General features: G+C 39.0%; 1 protein-coding gene across 2 annotated transcripts in view; it reads right to left on the reverse strand.

Annotated features, from left to right (window-relative positions):
* Positions 1–9,006: 9,006 nt before the first annotated feature.
* The window catches only part of MOXD1 (monooxygenase DBH like 1), a 97,933-nt gene continuing 87,926 nt past the window's right edge, over positions 9,007–19,013 (reverse strand). For both annotated transcript variants that reach the window (XM_024997008.2, XM_002690224.7), the window contains 2 exons: positions 10,748–10,916; positions 9,007–10,263 (listed from right to left, as the gene is read on the reverse strand). In XM_024997008.2, coding sequence (XP_024852776.1) covers positions 10,096–10,263; positions 10,748–10,916 — 337 coding nt within the window. In that variant the 3' untranslated portion in view covers positions 9,007–10,095. The remainder of the gene's footprint in view (positions 10,264–10,747; positions 10,917–19,013) is intronic.

Here is a 19,013-nt window from a genome sequence, read left to right on the forward strand (position 1 = left end):
AAAATTTAATATTTTATTCTAGCTCCTTCACCGAACTTAGGTCAACTTTAAATCAATCTTATGTTCGTTGTAATGAAGTAAAGTGAAGATTTAATGTCAAGTCTACACATCAGAATAATTACTAAAAGCTGCTATGACCCAGAGACTTAGTGTTCTGTAATAATTCCAAGTAAAAGTGTTTTTCTGTAGATATGCAATACTAGCCACAGGATATAACTCAAGTGCTCCTCTTCTGAGGGATCTCTGCCCACTCATTCTACCCCCCTTACTCTTGTAAAGAGAGTGCTCACAAGTATAATTTATAAAGTTGAATGGATTCAAATAATATGAAAACCAATGCAGGCATATCTTGCTAATAAGAAGCTCTTTTAAACTGTTGAACTTAAATTCATCTGTAGATAATACAGAAAATAAGTTAATAGTCCTAAAAATATCACTACTGAAGGTAAATATAATACTTAATTGTAAAAAATATATAGGTCCAACATTAGGATAAGTAAAACTAAAGTATAGAGGAAAAAATACTATGTCCCATAGCTGTCAGAATCAATGCTGTATTAGCTATGCAAAGAAAAAAATTAAAAAAGATTTGCTTAAAGCCATGCCTACAATCCGCTTTTCTCCTGAGATTTGAACTTGAGCTTTCTTGTTCGCCAGTGTAGTTCATGTCTGTAGCAGTGTGTCTGGCTCAAGGGTGAAGGATGGACAAACAATTTAAATTGTTTAAAGTCAAGGAGAGATAAGAAAGCCTTTCTCAGCAATCAATGCAAAGAAATAGAGGAAAACAACAGAATGGGAGACTAGACATCTCTTCAAGAAAATTAGAGATACCAAGGGAACGTTTCATGCAAAGATGGGCTCAATAAAGGACAGAAATGGTAGGGACCTGACAGAAGCAGAAGATATTAAGAAGAGGTGGCAAGAATACACAGAACTGTACAAAAAAAGATCTTCACAACTCAAATAATCACGATGCTGTGATCACTCACCTAGAGCCAGACATCCTGGAATGTGAAGTCAAGTGGGCCTTAGGAAGCATCACTACGAACAAAGCAGGTGGATGTGATGGAATTCCAATTGAGCTATTTCAAATCCTAAAAGTTGATGCTGTGAAAGTGCTGCACTCAATATGTCAGCAAATTTGGAAAACTCAGCAGTGGCCACAGGATTGGAAAAGGTCAGTTTTCATTCTAATCCCAAAGAAAGGCAATGCCAAAGAATGCTCAAACTGCCACATAATTACACTCATCTCACATGATAGTCAGAGAAAGCAACGGCACCCCACTTCAGTACTCTTGCCTGGAAAATCCCATGGATGGAGGAGCCTGGTAGGCTGCAGTCCATGGGGTCGCTAAGAGTCGGACACAACTGAACGACTTCACTTTCACTTTCATGCATTGGAGAAGGAAATGGGCAACCCACTCCAGTATTCTTGCCTGGAGAATCCCAGGAATGGGGGAGCCTGGTGGGCTGCCATCTATGAGGTCACACGGAGTCGGACACGACTGAAGAGACTTAGCAGCAGCAGCAGCAGCAGCATATGATAGTAAAGTAATGTTCAAAATTCTCCAAGCCAGGCTTCAGCAATATGTGAACCGTGAACTTCCAGATGTTCAAGCTGGCTTTAGAAAAGGCAGAGGAACCAGAGATCAAATTGCCAACATCTGCTGGATCATGGAAAAAGCAAGAGAGTTCCAGAAAAACATCTATTTCTGCTTTATTGACTATGCCAAAGCCTTTGCCTGTGTGGATCACAATAAACTGTGGAAAATTCTGAAAGAGATGGGAATACCAGACCACCTGACCTGCCTCTTGAGAAACCTATATGCAGGTCAGGAAGCAACAGTTAGAACTAGACATGGAACAACAGGCTGGTTCCAAATAGGAAAAGGAGTATGTCAAGGCTGTATATCGTCACCCTGCTTATTTAACTTCTATGCAGAGTATATCATGAGAAATGCTGGGCTGGATGAAGCACAAGCTGGAATCAAGATTGCCAGGAGAAATATCTATAACCTCAGATATGCAGATGACACCATCCTTATGGCAGAAAGTGAAGAGGAACTAAAAAGCCTCTTGATGAAAGTGAAAGAGGAGAGTGAAAAAGTTGGCTTAAAGCTCAACATTCAGAAAATGAAGATCATGGCATCCTGTCCCATCACTTCATGGGAAATACATGGGGAAACAGTGGAAACAGTGTCAGACTTTATTTTGGGGGGCTCCAAAATCACTGCAGATGGTGATTGCAGCAATGAAATTAAAAGACACTTACTCCTTGGAAGGAAAGTTATGACCAATCTAGACAGCATATTCAAAAGCAGAGACATTACTTTGCTAACAAAGGTCCGTCTAGTCAAGGCTATGGTTTTTCCAGTAGTCATGTCTGGATGTGAGAGTTGGACTATAAAGAAAGCTGAGCACAGAAGAATTGATGCTTTTAAACTGTAGTGTTGGAGAAGACTCTTAAGAGTCCCTTGTACTGTAAGGAGATCCAACCAGTCCATCCTAAAGGAAATCAGTCCTAGGTGTTCATTGGAAGGTCTGATGTTGAAGCTGAAACTCCAATATTTTGGCCACCTTATGTAAAGGGCTGACTCATTTGAAAAGACCCTGATGCTGGGAAAGATTGAGGGCAAGAGGAGAAGGGGCTGACAGAGGATGAGATGGTTGGATGACATCACCGACTCAATGGACATGAGTTTGAGTAGGCTCCGGGAGTTGGTATTGGAAAGGGAGGCCTGGCATGCTTCAGCTCATGGGATTGCAAAGAGTTGGACTCGACTGAGCAACTGAACTGAACTGAATGTCTGCACTCGGATTTCTTACAGAGTTCATACGTACAACCACATCTCAATAATGCAAAGGACAGACTATAGGAATCTCTATTACTAAAAAAATGTAAAAATTTAGAAGAAAAAAACAGAAAAATTTTCCAGCTCATTAGCAGCCACAAAAGTGACTAAAGAAAATGGGCAACCCCATGAGTAGGATTAGTTACCATATTTGCTCACTCTTCCAAGTGCACTGCCCATATACAGCTCCTGGCTAGGGGAATGAACTTGTCATAGTTTACTCCAAATCCTGTGCTTTTATAATTTGGGGACTATGGAGTTTTAAAGAACAGAGTACTTCATACAAGCACTAAATGGTCTGTGAAAAGCACCATCATTCTTGCAAATCCAGTATGCTGTCTGAGCAATAGGGTTTATGACCCTAGAGAGATTAACAAATGACTTCAAATGCCAAAGACTTATCCTCATCTGTCTTGGGAAATCCTTTACAAGAAGCCAGTAATGTAGAGGCAAGAGTTTCCAGGCAAAAATTCTCCACTTCCCTTGTTTACAAATTGCATTCTCATTACTGCTCACAATGCCACTTAAAGACATCAAACTATTATTAAAGAAGTAGATACACACACACACACACACATATATTAATAGAGGACTAATGGACTTCAGTTCAGTTCAGTTAAGTCGCTCAGTCATGTCCGACTCTTTGGGACCCCATGAATCGCAGCACACCAGGCCCCCCTGTCCATCACCAACTCCCGGATTTCACTCAAACTCACGTCCATCGAGTCAGTGATGCCATCCAGCCATCTCATCTTCTGTCGTCCCCTTCTCCTCCTGCCCCCAATCCCTCCCAGCATCAGAGTCTTTTCCAATGAGTCAACTCTTCACATGAGGTGGCCAAAGTACTGGAGTTTCAACTTTAGCATCATTCCTTCCAAAGAAATCCCAGGGCTGATCTCCTTCAGAATGGACTGGTTGGATCTCCTTGCAGTCCAAGGGACTCTCAAGAGTCTTCTCCAACACCACACTTCAAAAGCATCAATTCTTCAGCACTCAGCTTTCTTCACTGTCCAACTCTCACATTCATACATGACCACAGGAAAAACCATAGCCTTGACTAGATGGACTTTTGTTGGTGCTATCTAGGTTGGTCATAACTTTCCTTCCAAGGAGTAAGTCTTTTAATTTCATGGCTGAAGTCACCATCTGCAGTGATTTTGGAGCCCCCCAAAATAAAGTCTGACACTGTTTCCACTCTTTGCCCATTTATTTCCCATGAAGTGATGGGACAGGATGCCATGATCTTCGTTTTCTGAATGTTGAGCTTTAAGCCAGCTTTTTCACTCTCCCCTTTCACTTTCATCAAGAGGCTCTTTAGTTCCTCTTCACTTTCTGCCATAAGGATGGTGTCATCTGCATATCTGAGGTTATTGATATTTCTCCTGGCAATCTTGATTCCAGCTTGTGCTTCATCCAGCCCAGTATTTCTCTTGATGTACTCTGCATAGAAGTTAAATAAGCAGGGTGACGATATACAGCCTTGACATACTCCTTTTCCTATTTGGAACCAGCCTGTTGTTCCATGTCTAGTTCTAACTGTTGCTTCCTGACCTGCATATAGGTTTCTCAAGAGGCAGGTCAGGTGGTCTGGTATTCCCATCTCTTTCAGAATTTTCCACAGTTTATTGTGATCCACACAGGCAAAGGCTTTGGCATAGTCAATAAAGCAGAAATAGATGTTTTTCTGGAACTCTCTTGCTTTTTCCATGATCCAGCAGATGTTGGCAATTTGATCTCTGGTTCCTCGGCCTGTTCTAAAGCCAGCTTGAACATCTGGAAGTTCACGGTTCACATATTGCTGAAGCCTGGCTTGGAGAATTTTGAGCATTACTTTACTAGCATGTGAGATGAATGCAATTGTGCGGTAGTTTGAGCATTCTTTGGCATTGCCTTTCTTTGGGATTGGAATAAAAACTGACCTTTTCCAGCCCAATGGACTTAATTAAGAAATTGAGCAGCAGTGATTGAAATGGTTAGATCATAATTGAAACTGAGTATTTAACTCAATTTTCTCGGGCTTCAAAATCACTGTGGATGGTAACTGCCGCCATGAAATTAAAATACAATTGCTACTTGGAAGAAAAACTATGACAAGCCTAGACAGCATATTAAAAAGCAGAGACATCACTTTGCCAACAAAGGTCCATATAGTCAGAGCTATGGTTTTTCCAGTAGTCATGTATGGATGTGAGAGCTGGACCATAAACAAGGCTGAGCACTGTTAAGAACTGATTCTTCTGAACTGTGGTGCTGGAGAAGACTCTTGAGAGTCCCTTTGACTGCAAGGAGACCAAACCAGTCAATCCTAAAGGAAATCAGTCCTTAATATTCATTGGAAGGACTGAGGCTGAAGCTGAAGCTTGGGTACTTTGGCCACCTGATGCAAAGAGCTTACTCATTGGAAAAGACCCTGACGCTGGGAAAGACTGAAGGCAGGTGGAGAAAGAGGCAACAAAGGGTGAGATGGTTGGATGGCATCATCAACTTGATGGACATGAGTTTGACTAAACTCCAGGACAGAGTAAAGGACAGGGAAGCCTGGTGTGCTACGGTCCATGGGATCACAAAGAGTTGGACACAACTTAACGACTGAACAAGAATTCAACTTAAAAAATGAAAACCAAACAGTGAGAGAACAGACATTTAAGATCAAAGTAAACCCCAAATAGAAGGTGAAGTATAAAATAACACAAGCTACAGTAAAATGACAGTTTGGAAGTGTTAGAAAGAGGCTTAGAATTATTACAGTAAGAGGTTAAAAAACTTGAGATTGATCCCAGAGCTAAACTCACAAAAAGAAAGTTTAAATTTCAGGTAACTGAGTTTAGAATGAACAAAAACAAAAGCAGTACGGAAGGAAGTAGAATCCAAGATGTGAAGGCTCAGATCAGGTTGTTGGAGGAAAATCCCGTGGACGGAGGAGCCTGGTGGGCTGCAGTCCATGGGGTCGCTGAGGGTCGGACACGACTGAGCGACTTCACTTTCACTTTTCACTTTCATGCATTGGAGAAGGAAATGGCAACCCACTCCAGTGTTCTTGCCTGGAGAATCCCAGGGACGGAGCCTGGTGGGCTGCCGTGTATGGGGTCGCACAGAGCCAGACATGACTGAAGCGACTTAGCAGCCGCAGCAGCAGCACTTTTAAACCTGCTCCAGAGCGGACAGGATTGACAAACAGATGCACAGAGCGCCCTCTAGTGGTGAATAGAAACTTTTCTCGTTACTATGGATACCTCTCCCACCCCATTCTTATTTCCCCTGTCTTTTCCTTAATTTTGGTTAACAGAATATTATATTTAGTAGAATTATTTGGAAGAACATATTTTTCCTGAAATATCTTGATAAGAGAAGACAACTTATAAAGTAATTTCTCAAGATTAAGTGAAGTTGCTGTCATCAAATATGGAAGAAAAATTTTCATGAAGCAATAAAAAATAGTGTAGAATTTTAAAGCTATTCACCTTAAAAACTAACCACATAAAAGACAAGAAACAGTGCATTTGAACTCTGAAATATCATTAGTTTCAATGAGAACACCTTATTTTCAGAAATAAAAGAGCAAAACATAGTATTTTTGCTCTTCAGAAACATAAAACCTAACAAGCAGGCAGTCAATAAAAAAATTTTGAGGGAGTGATTACCAAATTCAGGCTTCCTTGGTGGTTTAGTAGTAAATAACCCATCTATCTGCTAATGCAAGAGACGTGGGTTTGATCCCGGGGTCAGGAAGATCCCCTGGAGAAGGAAATAGCAACATACTCCAGTATTCTTGCCTGGGAAATTCCATGGACAGAGGAGCCTGGCGGGTACAGTCCATGGGGTCGCAAAGAGTCTGACATGACTTAGCAACTGAGCATGAACTCACGATTGCCAAATTCACTCAGACCTACTATTCATTTGACAAGTGTCATTCACTTAGTAAAAGTGGTTAAAGTCAAATTTCAGCTGATTATGTCTGTAAGGAGAAGAGAAAAATCTGCATTTGTTATCAGATACTGTTTACCTTAAACTGGAGATTTTGCAAAGGGAGGAAGAAAACTAACATTGACAGTTCATTATGCCAGATGCTATTTCTTGATTGTCACATTTAATCCACAAGCAACTTCATAAGGTTAGAATCTATTATTCCTACTTTACCAGTAGGAAAACAAAGCTTACTAAGTGCAAGTAATTAGATTTAATTTATACATGTGTAGTTTGTAAAGTGATTGAAACTTAGGTCTCCAATGATTACTGCAGTACAGTATGCTATCTGTTAGCTCTTCTGCATACAAGTACTCAACTTGAAAAGCAGTTTTAAACACTGAGAAATATCATGAAAGCAGCTTGCAAATTTCAAAGCACTGTACAAATATATGGAATTATTTTGGTTGTCAATATTTAATGGGCTTATTTTAAAATACTAAGAGAGAAATTGGTTCAAATCAGACTTGCATTCTATATTTGCAATATGGAATGACTCCTCCCAATTTTCAAAAAAAATTTTTTGCATTACATCAATCCCATCTTGAAGGTAATGGCAACCCACTCCAGTACTCCTGCCTGGAAAATCCCATGGGCTGAGGAGCCTGGTAGGCTGCAGTCCATGGGGTCACAAAGAGTTGGACACGACTGAAGCGACTTAGCAACAGCAGCAGCATAGGTCTAAAACTTCTCAAAAATATATAGCCTTATTTGTCAATACTTCTCAAATATTTCATTCGTGCCACATAATTCAGTTTAGTGAATTTTTCACTTTTAAAAATGTAAATTTCCTTTTCTATTTCTCTGTAAATTGTACTAACTCTAGGTTAATAAAAAATAGTGTGTTGGCAAAATAGAACAGCAAATTAGGAACAGACTAGTGAACACAAGCGGAAGGCCCATGTTTGTTGGGCTATGCTTTGCAGTTCACCATGAACAGCTTGAAATTCTTAGAAAAATTGTTGCATAAACCTGGACATGCTCTGCTGGGAAAAGTACATGTCCCAAAGCTTATTCCTTGAGGGACGTTGGTCCAAGACAACATGGTCAAGTGGTCAATGAGTTTGGGAAATGTTTCACCCTACATAACTTGAACTTTCCAATACGCAGTCATATATTCAAGACTGAGAAGTGCAACAGTAAGCCTTTTAAAATTTGTAGCAATTTTCCATAGCTCTTCATATTTTCCATGGAACACTCCTCTGGCCCAAGGGATAAGGGATGCTGCCATGAGTCTATTCAATTGACCACTTTCTGCTTATAAAATACCACCTTAGTATACTGGATTTGAATACAACAGATAACCTATCCTAATTTTCAAAGAGTCAGTGCTTCAAAATTATATATATATATATATATATATATATATTCATTCATGAGGATTCCTATGAGAGGAATACCTGCTTTATTCTTAGCAACACTGACTGGAAAAATAGATTTCCCCTGGCTCCAAAAATTTGAGTTTCCAAAAGTTGTGTATCCTTTTCTAGCCAGTATGTTCAGCTTCCTTACCAAGAACAATGAAAACAAATAAAATATTACACAATTTCCAAAGGAAATCATTTTTCTTTGACATCTCAGATTCAGAAATTCTGAACTAAAAATAAACATGAAATTTCAAATACGGAGTGTTTGGGATGGTCATATTATATAAATATTTGGATGGAAAACCATAGAATCTGATATAGCACTTATGAAAAAGAATTAAACTTAACAGTAAAATACTCCTCATAAGTATTACAAACATTCCATTAAGTGGACAAATTCAAAGAATCAAGAAGGAAAAACTCCAAAAGACAATATTTATTTAAAAAACAATATAGTCTGTGTTGGGACTTCCCAGATGGCTCAGTGGTAAAGATCCCACCTGCAATGCAGGAGACATGGGTTTGATCCCTGCACAGGGAAGATCCCCTGGAGGAAATAGCAACCAACTCCAGTATTCTTGCCTGAAAAATCCCATGGACAAAGAAGCCTGACAGGCTAAGTCCATAGGGTGCAAAGAGTCACACATACTGAACAACTAAACACACACACATGCATAGTTTGTGTTTAAGACATTGTTTGCTGGGGAGAAACGGCTTTAAAATGAAATGGAAAAATACAACACTCTTAATTGATGTGACTGGCAAATCGGGCAGTATTGAACCACTTGCTTCTCTCAAGGAGTATACAAGATATCACACAAAAATTTAATTTCATTTAGTTTATTAATATGATCAAACAAACTTAGCTTAAGACAATGAGCAAAAGACACAAGACAAGATTTGGCTGATCTATACCAAAAGAACAAAAAAAGATGACAGGATTGGTGACAATTTTATTCTGGAAAGTTAGTTCATTAACTAATATAAAAATAAATCTACAATAGCAACTGTGACTCAAATCGAGCCAGTATGCAACACGTGTGATACCCAACATGGTCAGAGAGGACCTCACATCCTCCTCAGCTGGTTCACACCCTCTGGTCTTTGTCCTGGACCTTCACAAAAGACCCCTCACAGCACTGAGTTTGCAGCCAGCTACGTTTCCTCCTCAGCCTACAATCAGTGATGTACCACGGCTGTGTTTTCTATAGCCTCTTTCTTTTTGGATAGTGACAGAGCTCAAAGGAAAAACTCACCTGGCCAGTGCTGAGCAAGGAAGGGGGAAAAAAAGATGGGTTCAGGGTAGTTTGGAACTCAGGCTCAAGTGAATGAGCAGACTAGAATGGGCACCATCAGAAAGTGTTGAGGTCAGGGGCCCATGGATAATTCACAGAAAAGGACAGAACCGGATATTACAAGAAAGTAGGAGGAACCACTGTTTCATTTGGGAAATCACACCAAAGAGCAGTGAAGAGGAAGAACACTGGAATGGAGAGTACCTCCATTTACACCTTTAAGATAAAAACATTTAAAAAGAGGAATATAGAAATCAAATCAAAATTTTTAAAAAGTAAAATAGCAACAAGTATTTCAATAAAATGAAATACAGGAGATAAAGAAGTCTTTTACTTCTACTTGACTTTGTCCAATTTTTTAAAGAGGTTATGTAAGGTCAATTTTGCTTTACTGAACGATTCATACATGTTACCAGATATTTCTGAGGAAAAGATGAGAACCTGATGGACATCTCTCAGGAAGCCTGGGAAGGAAGAGGGGACAGGAGGAAGGGAACCTGTGAAAGGAAGTCTCCAAGGTCTTCACCCTCATCCTTCACACCCCATAAATGTCCTTAACCAGCACGTGAAATGTCAGGCTCAGATCACGGAAAACCATGGTCTCTGAGCAGGACAGAGTTACGGCCACAAGCTCCTGGTGCTGAGTGAGCTGCCCAGGACCACGAAGCTCAGGAGCAGCTCGAGACAGACATTTCCACGCAGGGAAGTGGAAGAAGCTCCGCACACCAAGGGCTCTGCTTGATACGGTCTTTCTATATCTGGAGGTAATGCTGTCATGCCTTGAATCTGAAAAGCAAAGAGCAGAAACAAAGCCACTGAGTGTGTGATTGAAGAGCAGGACTGCGGCCAAGCTTGCTCAGCCCCTGCACTTCTGCAGGGGTTAGAAGGGTGGGAGAGGGGGAACGGATGCTGAAGTTGTCCATTGGGCAGTCAGAATCCTAGGGATTCCCAGGAACGTGGAGAAAGGGTCAGACACACCTTTGAGAAAGAAGAGATAAAACATGCTCTGTTGGATTTCATTTTGAAGCTTTCATCCCACCTTATTCCTTTTTCATCCCAACTTTAGTTTTACAATAAACTTCCTTCTTTGAAGGAAGTGGGATCAGGAGTTTTGGGGCATCTACGTAATCACTGAAAAATTCTCAGACTTAACAAAAGACAACTGAATTTGTGGATATCTGTCTGTTCCTTCCTTTCATGTTATCTGTTGTGGATTCAGGTAAGATGCAGTATCTGTTTTCCCTGAAGATTAAAACAAAGTGGGACTTACCGACCACTCTGCATTGTCTGTCTTGGAACATCTCACGTTGACCGGCAGGCTAAGGACAAGCTTATTGAAGGCAAGACCTTCCTTTTTAGTCCATTTAAACTTGTTCATTGCATCCATGAAAGAAAGGTTTCGATACTGCTTCGGGCTTTTGATAATGAAAGGCCAGGTCCTGAACATAAAATAAATAACCAGAATGAGTTATATTCAGAACAAAAGCATTTTGTGTTTCCATTACTTTTCAATACCATAAGTCCCCTACATGTGAGCTTTTAAAGATGCAAAAAGATGCAAACAGACCCCTGTATGCCAGCTGTTGCACTGTACTCCTGCACTTTTCAAGGTATGGTACTGTAAGATTAAAAATGTTTCTTTACTTTCTATGTTTGTTTTTTATCTGCATATTATTTGTGTGAAAAGTATTATAAACCTATTACAGTACAGTACTATATAGACAATTATGTTAGCTGGGTACCTAGGCTAACTTTGCTGGACTTAACAAATTGGACTTATGAATACACTCTCAGAAGGAAATGCATTTGTATGTAGGGGACGTGCTGCTGCTAAGTCACTTCAGTCGTGTCCGACTCTGTGCGACCCCATAGACAGCAGCCCACCAGGCTCCCCCGTCCCATTGATTCTCCAGGCAAGAACACTGGAGTGGGTTGCCATTTCCTTCTCCAATGCATGAAAGTGAAAAGTGAAAGTAAAGTGGCTCAGTCGTGTCCGACTCTTAGCGACCCCATGGACTGCAGCCTACCAGGCTCCTCCGTCCATGGGATTTTCCAGGCAAGAGTACTGGAGTGGGGGTACTGTATTCTAAAACAGACTTCATACTAGTTCATTTTTACACACACATAGATAACCTAATTGACAGTACTAATGAACTCTTAAGCAGTTACTAGAAGAAATACATATAAAATAAGAAATCATTTTTAAAAAGAAAATTTCTCAGTTTAGTAGCAGATGAGTGTTACTTTTAGACCAATAGTTTTGACTTAGAAAGCTTCCCTGGAGACCCACAATTCCTCACATAACTGTTTTGGCTTTGGTTAACAATATAACTGATAGGAATTCAGTTCTGAAGACTACCATGCTAATGATATAATGAAGAAGTCTGCAGAATATCAAAAGATATTGAACAACAATGGAAATTTCAAGTCCACACTGTGGAAAAGCCTGACCACTGCTGGTTGCCCTGTTTTTGCTTGCCTAAGTAGCAACATGTTTTTAAAAAAAATTGAACCAGTGTTTTTAAAATTTCACTGAGGAAAAAATATTTTAGAGATGATACACTCTGCTTCTACTTGCTGCTGAAGAAAAATATATGTTAAATGTCCAAGAAATATAAGTTTTATATTATTGATTCTTGAAAAAAGGAAAAGTGTTTAAGTGTAGTTCAAAAATTTGCATGGTCTGTTCTATGGACCATCCAGGAGATTATCACGGGTAACTGGTAGGTGTTTGGCTCCCTTAATACCCCAAGAGGAAGTTCCAGCGATTTTCAATAGTTAGCAACGAATTAACCTCCAGCTGAGGAATCTACATTTTTAATATTTGATCTTCATAATTTCTTCATTTAATTATGTCATATCAGCTCTCTCTCTTACACACATAACCTAATCAGGCACATTTAATATTATCTTTTTAATTAAATTAAACATTCTTTATTAATCTTTTAGAGTTATGAAGATAAATTTTTTATGTTTAAAATGAAAACATTTCCTCTGTACTTTAATGTGAGATAATGAATAATACAATAGGTTATATACAAGGATCTTTATATTCTTTATTCTTAACCTTTTTTCTTTAATCAAAGTCAATATATCTTTGTTGAGTTTTAAATGCAGTGTTTTGCAGAGACCTTAAAGTTCCATAAAGAATGAGCAAATATGGTGGCTTCCATGGCCTCTGTCCATGCTTTAATTGATTTTCCTTGGAAAGTTTTTGCCTACTCTCTCAGGTAGTTTTACTTTACACCATTTGCTGTCCTAGATAGCGTATACACAATTCATGAGGGGAGAATTCCCCAACTGTAAACATAGAAGTAGATCCTGGAGGAAGCACTGTGCAGAGTTGTGACTGCTAGTGACTGTGTGATCTTTCGTTCAGTGTGACTTTCCATCTTTTTTTTTTTTTCAAATGGGACAGCACAGCGCCTGTTTGCTTAACAGTTTATATAATACAGAAGAGTAGAAGGTAGTAAGTGGTCTCTTTCACTCCAGCTTCTCACTTTTATTCTCTAGATATAACTACTATCAATCACTTGGCAGGTTCTATTCCAGGTCTTTTATTATGTACATATAGAAGTATATATACTATCAATAAAAGTTGATTTGCTACATGTAAAAAAAAAAAAAAAAAGAATGAGCAAATGCCATCACACTGCAGCAAACAGATCTAGCAATGACCTAAAATTGATAACAGTGTAAATTAAATACTCTGTGGAGACTTATAGAGGTACAATCCAGAATTAGTACAAAATAAAATTTGTACATGTAAAAACTTGTTTAAAGTAAAAATTTAACTTGAAAGGGGCCCATTATATTTACATACCATGTTATTTAAAATATACTAAAAGCTAGGTCCTAGTGGTAAAGAACTCGCCTGCCAATGCAGGAGATGTGAGTTCCATCCCTGGACGGGGAAGATCCCCTGGAGAAGGAAATGACAACCCACTCCAGCATTCTTGCCTGGGAAATTCCATGGACAGAGGAGCCTGGTGGGCTACAGTTCATGGGGTCACAAAGAGACACAACTGAAGCAACTACAGCCTCCCATAAAGTAAATTTAAATCAAACATTAAAAAGCAAATTTACTTTTCAAGGAAATAAGGTATTTGTTTTGAAAAAAGGAAAAATCTACTTTTTATAACCAGGAAAATGCTGGGGGTGCGCGGGAGAGCATCAGCCTGTAATCTCCTAAACCACCACAAGGGGGCACTGGACTCTCTGCTAACTCCCTAAGTTTTCTGCAGTTTGCTAGTAAGGGTGAACGCGTGTGTGCTGAGTCACTTCAGTCGTGTCTTCTCTTTGTGGCCCCATGGACTGTAGCCCACCAGGCTCCTTTGTCCATGGGATTCTCCAGGCAAGAATACTGGAGTGGGTTGCCATGCCCTCCTCCAGGGGATCTTCCTGACTTAGAGATCGAACCCAGTCTCTAATGTCTCCTGGGTTGGCTGGTGGGGTTTTTTGTTTGTTTTGTTTTTTTTTTTACCACTAATGTATTGTATATTACATAGATGAAATCTTAAAAAAGTTTTACCGCTAGAACAAATTAGCATCCGTTTGAGATTTCACAGTATCAAGTTACAGAAGAGGTGTAAACACATTTTTTTTACTTATTATAAGTATGTAGAAAAGGATTTTTAAAAGGGCAAGCCCAATGAACCTTATGTTGGAGCCAGCAGGACAGGCTGGGTGGGGAGAGTGTCACAACCTCCCTAACCTGGCATCTTCTCCAATTTTTATTGTCTCCTTTCCCTTCCTACTAAATTTGTTCAGGCTCCTACTTTATAACGTCATACCAACAAACTTCCTAACCTTCCAGCCTGTCCTACACCACACTTGCTGATTACCACTGGAGAGAAGAGAAGGAAAAGACAGAATGAGGAGTAATCCTGAAAAAGTAAATATTTATCCTAAGTATTTTTCCTTAAAAGACTACAATCTAAACCAGAAACAGATAATGTTCAAGTAGCAAGTTCTGTTCTCACTGGGACTGGGACTTAGTTATTAAAAATTTAGGAATGTTCTAGAAAGTAAAACCATTACATTTCTGCACATCTGGGCAGTGTCTAAATACCCAGATCCACATATATATTGAAGAGTACTATTTATATATCACTTTAGTTGATAAAAATAAAGGATTTAATACTGATGAGTAATTTTCCTTTATGAGCATAATTTTATTGGCTACTCGATTTAAAAATGTACAGAAATGAAATAGACTATCCAAAATAATTTTTAAAAAATGGCAAAGTTTGGGGATTTACACATTCATTTCAAGATTTACTATAAAACTATAATAATAATTGTGTGGTATTATAGTAAAACTAAACATGTACCACAATGAACAGAACTCAGAGTCTAGAAATTGTCAATATATGGTGAAATAATTTGCAACAAACATTTCAGGGTAATTATATAGGAAAAAAGTAGCTTTTTTCATCAAACAGTTCTTGTACAACTTGATGTCTGTATGAAATACAATGAACCTCAGAAAATTCAACAAACAGAAAATTATTCAAAATGGATCTTCAACCTAACGCTAAAACTATAAAGCTTTTAAGGGAAAAAAAAAGAGAGAGAGAGAGAAAATCTTCACAACCTTAGGCAGGCAACAGTTTCTTACATGGGATATCAAAAACACAAAACAAACCAAAAATAATAAAATGGACTTCAGAAAAATACAGCTAAAAAATTAAAATCAAGCCACAGACCAGAATAAAAACTATTTACAAACATACTCCTGACAAAGAATTTATATCTAAAGTATAAAGAACTCTTTAAAATTATAAAGAACTCTTATAAATCAATAATAAAAAAGTAACTCAGTTAAATGGACAAGAATTTGAACAATTAAAAAGGAACATATATAAATGACTAATCAGCACGTGAAAAGAGGCTCAATATCATTTGTCACAGGGGAAATGGAAAATAAAACTACAGTAAGATACCACTGCATACACATTAAAATAGATGAAATTCAAAATACAGAAAATTCAGAGAACACTGGTAAGATTGCTAAGTAATGGGAAATCTTACAGATTACCAGTGAGAATGTAGAAAGGTACATTATTTGGGAGAACATTTGAGTCTCAGTGCAGTAAACACAGAATTAGTGTACAATCCAAGGACTCCACCCCTAGGTATTAAAGCAGACATTGAAAACGTATGTCCATACAAAGATGAATACAATAATGTTTATAGCAGCTTGCTTCATCATTGCCACAAACTGGAAACAATCCAAATGTCTTTCAACTGGTGAACAGATAAATGGAATTTTAGGTATATACACACTGGGGAATACTACTCAGCAATAAAAAGGAATGGATTGGTGATACACATACATACACACAAATTTATACATGCATATATATGTATAGATGACTTTCAGTATAGACGAATCTCAAAAACATTCTGAGTGAAAGAAGCCAGGCACAAAAGAGTATATACCATATGATCCTATGTTCATAAAATCTAGAAAAGATCAATCTAATAGTGACATAAAGCAGATTCATGCTTTCCTGGGGCTTTGTGTGGAGGTGGGTGTCTCCAGAGGTGTGACAGAAGTCTTAGTGGTGATGAAAATGCCCTAGAGCTCATCTGTGATGTGGTTAAACAGGGGAACACATCAGAGAACTTTCTAACAGCATACTTAGCACACGTGTGTGCTCAGTTGCTCAGTCTTGTCCGACTCTTTTGCAACTCTAGGAACTGTATCCCACCAGGCTCCTCTGTCCATGGGATTTCCCAGGCAAGCATACTGGAGTGGGTTGCCATTTCCTCCTCTAGAGGATCTTTGCGACCCAGGGATTGAACCCATGTCTCCTGCATCTCTTGTGTTGGCAGGTGAGTTCTTTATCACTGAGCCACCTGGGAGTTCAGTTCAGTTCAGTCGCTCAGTCGTGTCCGACTCTTTGCGACCCCATGAATCGCAGCACACCAGGCCTCCCTGTCCATCACCAACTCCCGGAGTTCACTCAGATTCACGTCCATCGAGTCAGTGATGCCATCCAGCCATCTCATCCTCTGTCGTCCCTTTCTCCTCCTGCCCCCACTCCCTCCCAGCATCAGAATCTTTTCCAATGAGTCAACTCTTTGCATGAGGTGGCCAAAGTACTGGAGTTTCAGCTTTAGCATCATTTCTTCCAAAGAACATCCAGGACTGATCTCCTTTAGAATGGACTGGTTGGATCTCCTTGCAGTCCAAGGGACTCTCAAGAGTCTTCTCCAACACCACAGCTCAAAAGCATCAATTCTTCGGCGCTCAGCCTTCTTCACAGTCCAACTCTCACATCCTGGGAAGCCCATACTTAACAAAAGGGCATTTAATTGGATGTAAGCTCTATTTCAAGCAATTTGACTTAAATCAATAAATAACAAACAAGAAATAAAAACGTATCAACAAACAGACAAAAAAGATACAACCTATACTTTACCAATCAAATTGTTAAAGAAGGAAACCAGGAAATCTGACTTAATGAGGCACAACTCCTAACCCTCTCCATGCTCTCTGAGTAAATGAAGTTGGGAAGGATCAAGCACAGTTGAATCTCCCTGACAGAAGCAGAGGTTTGTGAGCTGATGGAACCCATCCCTGGGATGGAACAGATTTGGCAGACTGATATAATAAGGCCTGGGACATTGCTCTACTGAAAGGCAGTCAGCTCCAACCAGTTAGAAAACATCCTCTAATAGATTTTTAATAAAATCTGAGGAAGGAATCACCCCTGTATTGTGATATAGAGAACAGAGTCACACCTCTGCACACAGAGCCGTTTACCCTCAAAATACAAAAAAGAAAGTACATAAAATATGAACAAGTGGACAAGTGAGAGTTGCTCAGTCATGTTTGACTCTTTGCGATCCTATAGCCTATATAGTCCATGGACTTCTCCAAGCCAGAATACTGGAGTGGGTAGCCTTTTCCTTCTCCAGGGGATCTTCCCAACCCAGGGATGGAACCCAGGTCTCCTGCATTGCAGGCAAACTCTTTACCAGCTGACTCACAGGGGAAACCCACATAAAATATATCACCCCTCCAAAAAAAAAAAAAACTATCTATCTATCTATCTATCTCACCCAAACCTCAAACTGTGGTGTGGAGAGAAAGCAAACTACTCTCAGATTTGCTTAGAAAGTAGTCAAAACCTCACCTATGTTTACTAAAGAGAAGTTTTAAACAGAACTGGCTCAGCAAAAAGAAGGAATGGCCAAACAACCATGAAACTTAGGGTGAAAGGAAATAATATCACATTTCAACTATTTCAATATCCAGTGAAGACAAAAAGAAAGAGAGAGGGAGAGACAAACAAATCTATTCTAGAAGATGATATAAACCAAGTATACTGGAGAGAATTTCCACAAGTGTTTCATGCTATGTTTATTTAATAAGAACATGAATGTGATTAAACAAGAGCTCAAATACAGGATGATAAAACAACAGAATGAGATGAAAAAGGAGATGGACCAAAGGAAATAAATTTTAGACAAAACAAATTTAGCACCAAGTATGTTTTTTTTTAAAAAAAAAAAAAAAGCAAGAGGGAGAAGAGCACTTCTGAAAAATAATAGGGAAACTCTTGAGAAAAATCCCAAATAGATTAGAAAAAAGTTTGTAGACATAAGAAAATTTCCTTGTAATGAAAAAAAGAAGTGAATACATATACTTCCAGAAAATATGTAAATATTTATATGTGTAAATATGTAAAACACTTTGTATTTCCAAAAATTTTGATTCATATACTCAACACTGAAATATGTTCAAGTGAACTTACAAATACAGGTAGAGGAAGAATGAGCCCATTTATCCAAAGATATCTCGGAAGGTGGCGGGGGGCGGAATATGATTCCCAATTACTGCTGCTGCTGCTGCTGCTAAATCGCTTCAGTCGTGTCCAACTCTGTGCGACCCCACAGACGGCAGCCCACCAGGCTCCCCCATCCCTGGGATTCTCCAGGCAAGAACACTGGAGTGGGTTGCCATTTCCTTCTCCAATGCATGAAAGTGAAAAGTGAAAGTTAAGTCCCAATTACTATATCTAATCAAATGCTGCACAATATAAATACAGAAATTTCCAAACACAAAGGACATAAAGCATGTGGAAGCCCTTCTTGATTAAGTAACTAAGGACAAAATACAGAAGAGACAAATTAAAGCACCTAATAAAGTAGAAGTGAAGTCACTCAGTTGTGTCTGACTCTTTGCGACCCCATGGACTGTAGCCTACCAGGTTCCATCCGTGAGATTTTCCAGGCAAGAATACTGGAGTGGGTTGCCATTTCCTTCTCCAGAGGATCTTCCCGACCCAGGGATCGAATCTGGGTCTCCCGCATTGCTGGCAGACGCTTTACTGTCTGAGCCACCAGGGAAGCCCTTAGAAATGCAGAAATCATATGAAGATTAGGGATTATCACAGAATCTATAAAAGCTGCAATAAATATTGTGGAAATTGTGTTTCAGAATTAAAGGTGAAAATTAAAAATCTTGAGAATACGAAAATTCTAATATAAATAATAAATATTTGGAGGTACAAAAAGGGAGG

The sequence above is a fragment of the Bos taurus genome, chromosome 9, assembly GCF_002263795.3.
Source record: "Bos taurus isolate L1 Dominette 01449 registration number 42190680 breed Hereford chromosome 9, ARS-UCD2.0, whole genome shotgun sequence".
NCBI lineage: Eukaryota > Metazoa > Chordata > Mammalia > Artiodactyla > Bovidae > Bos > Bos taurus.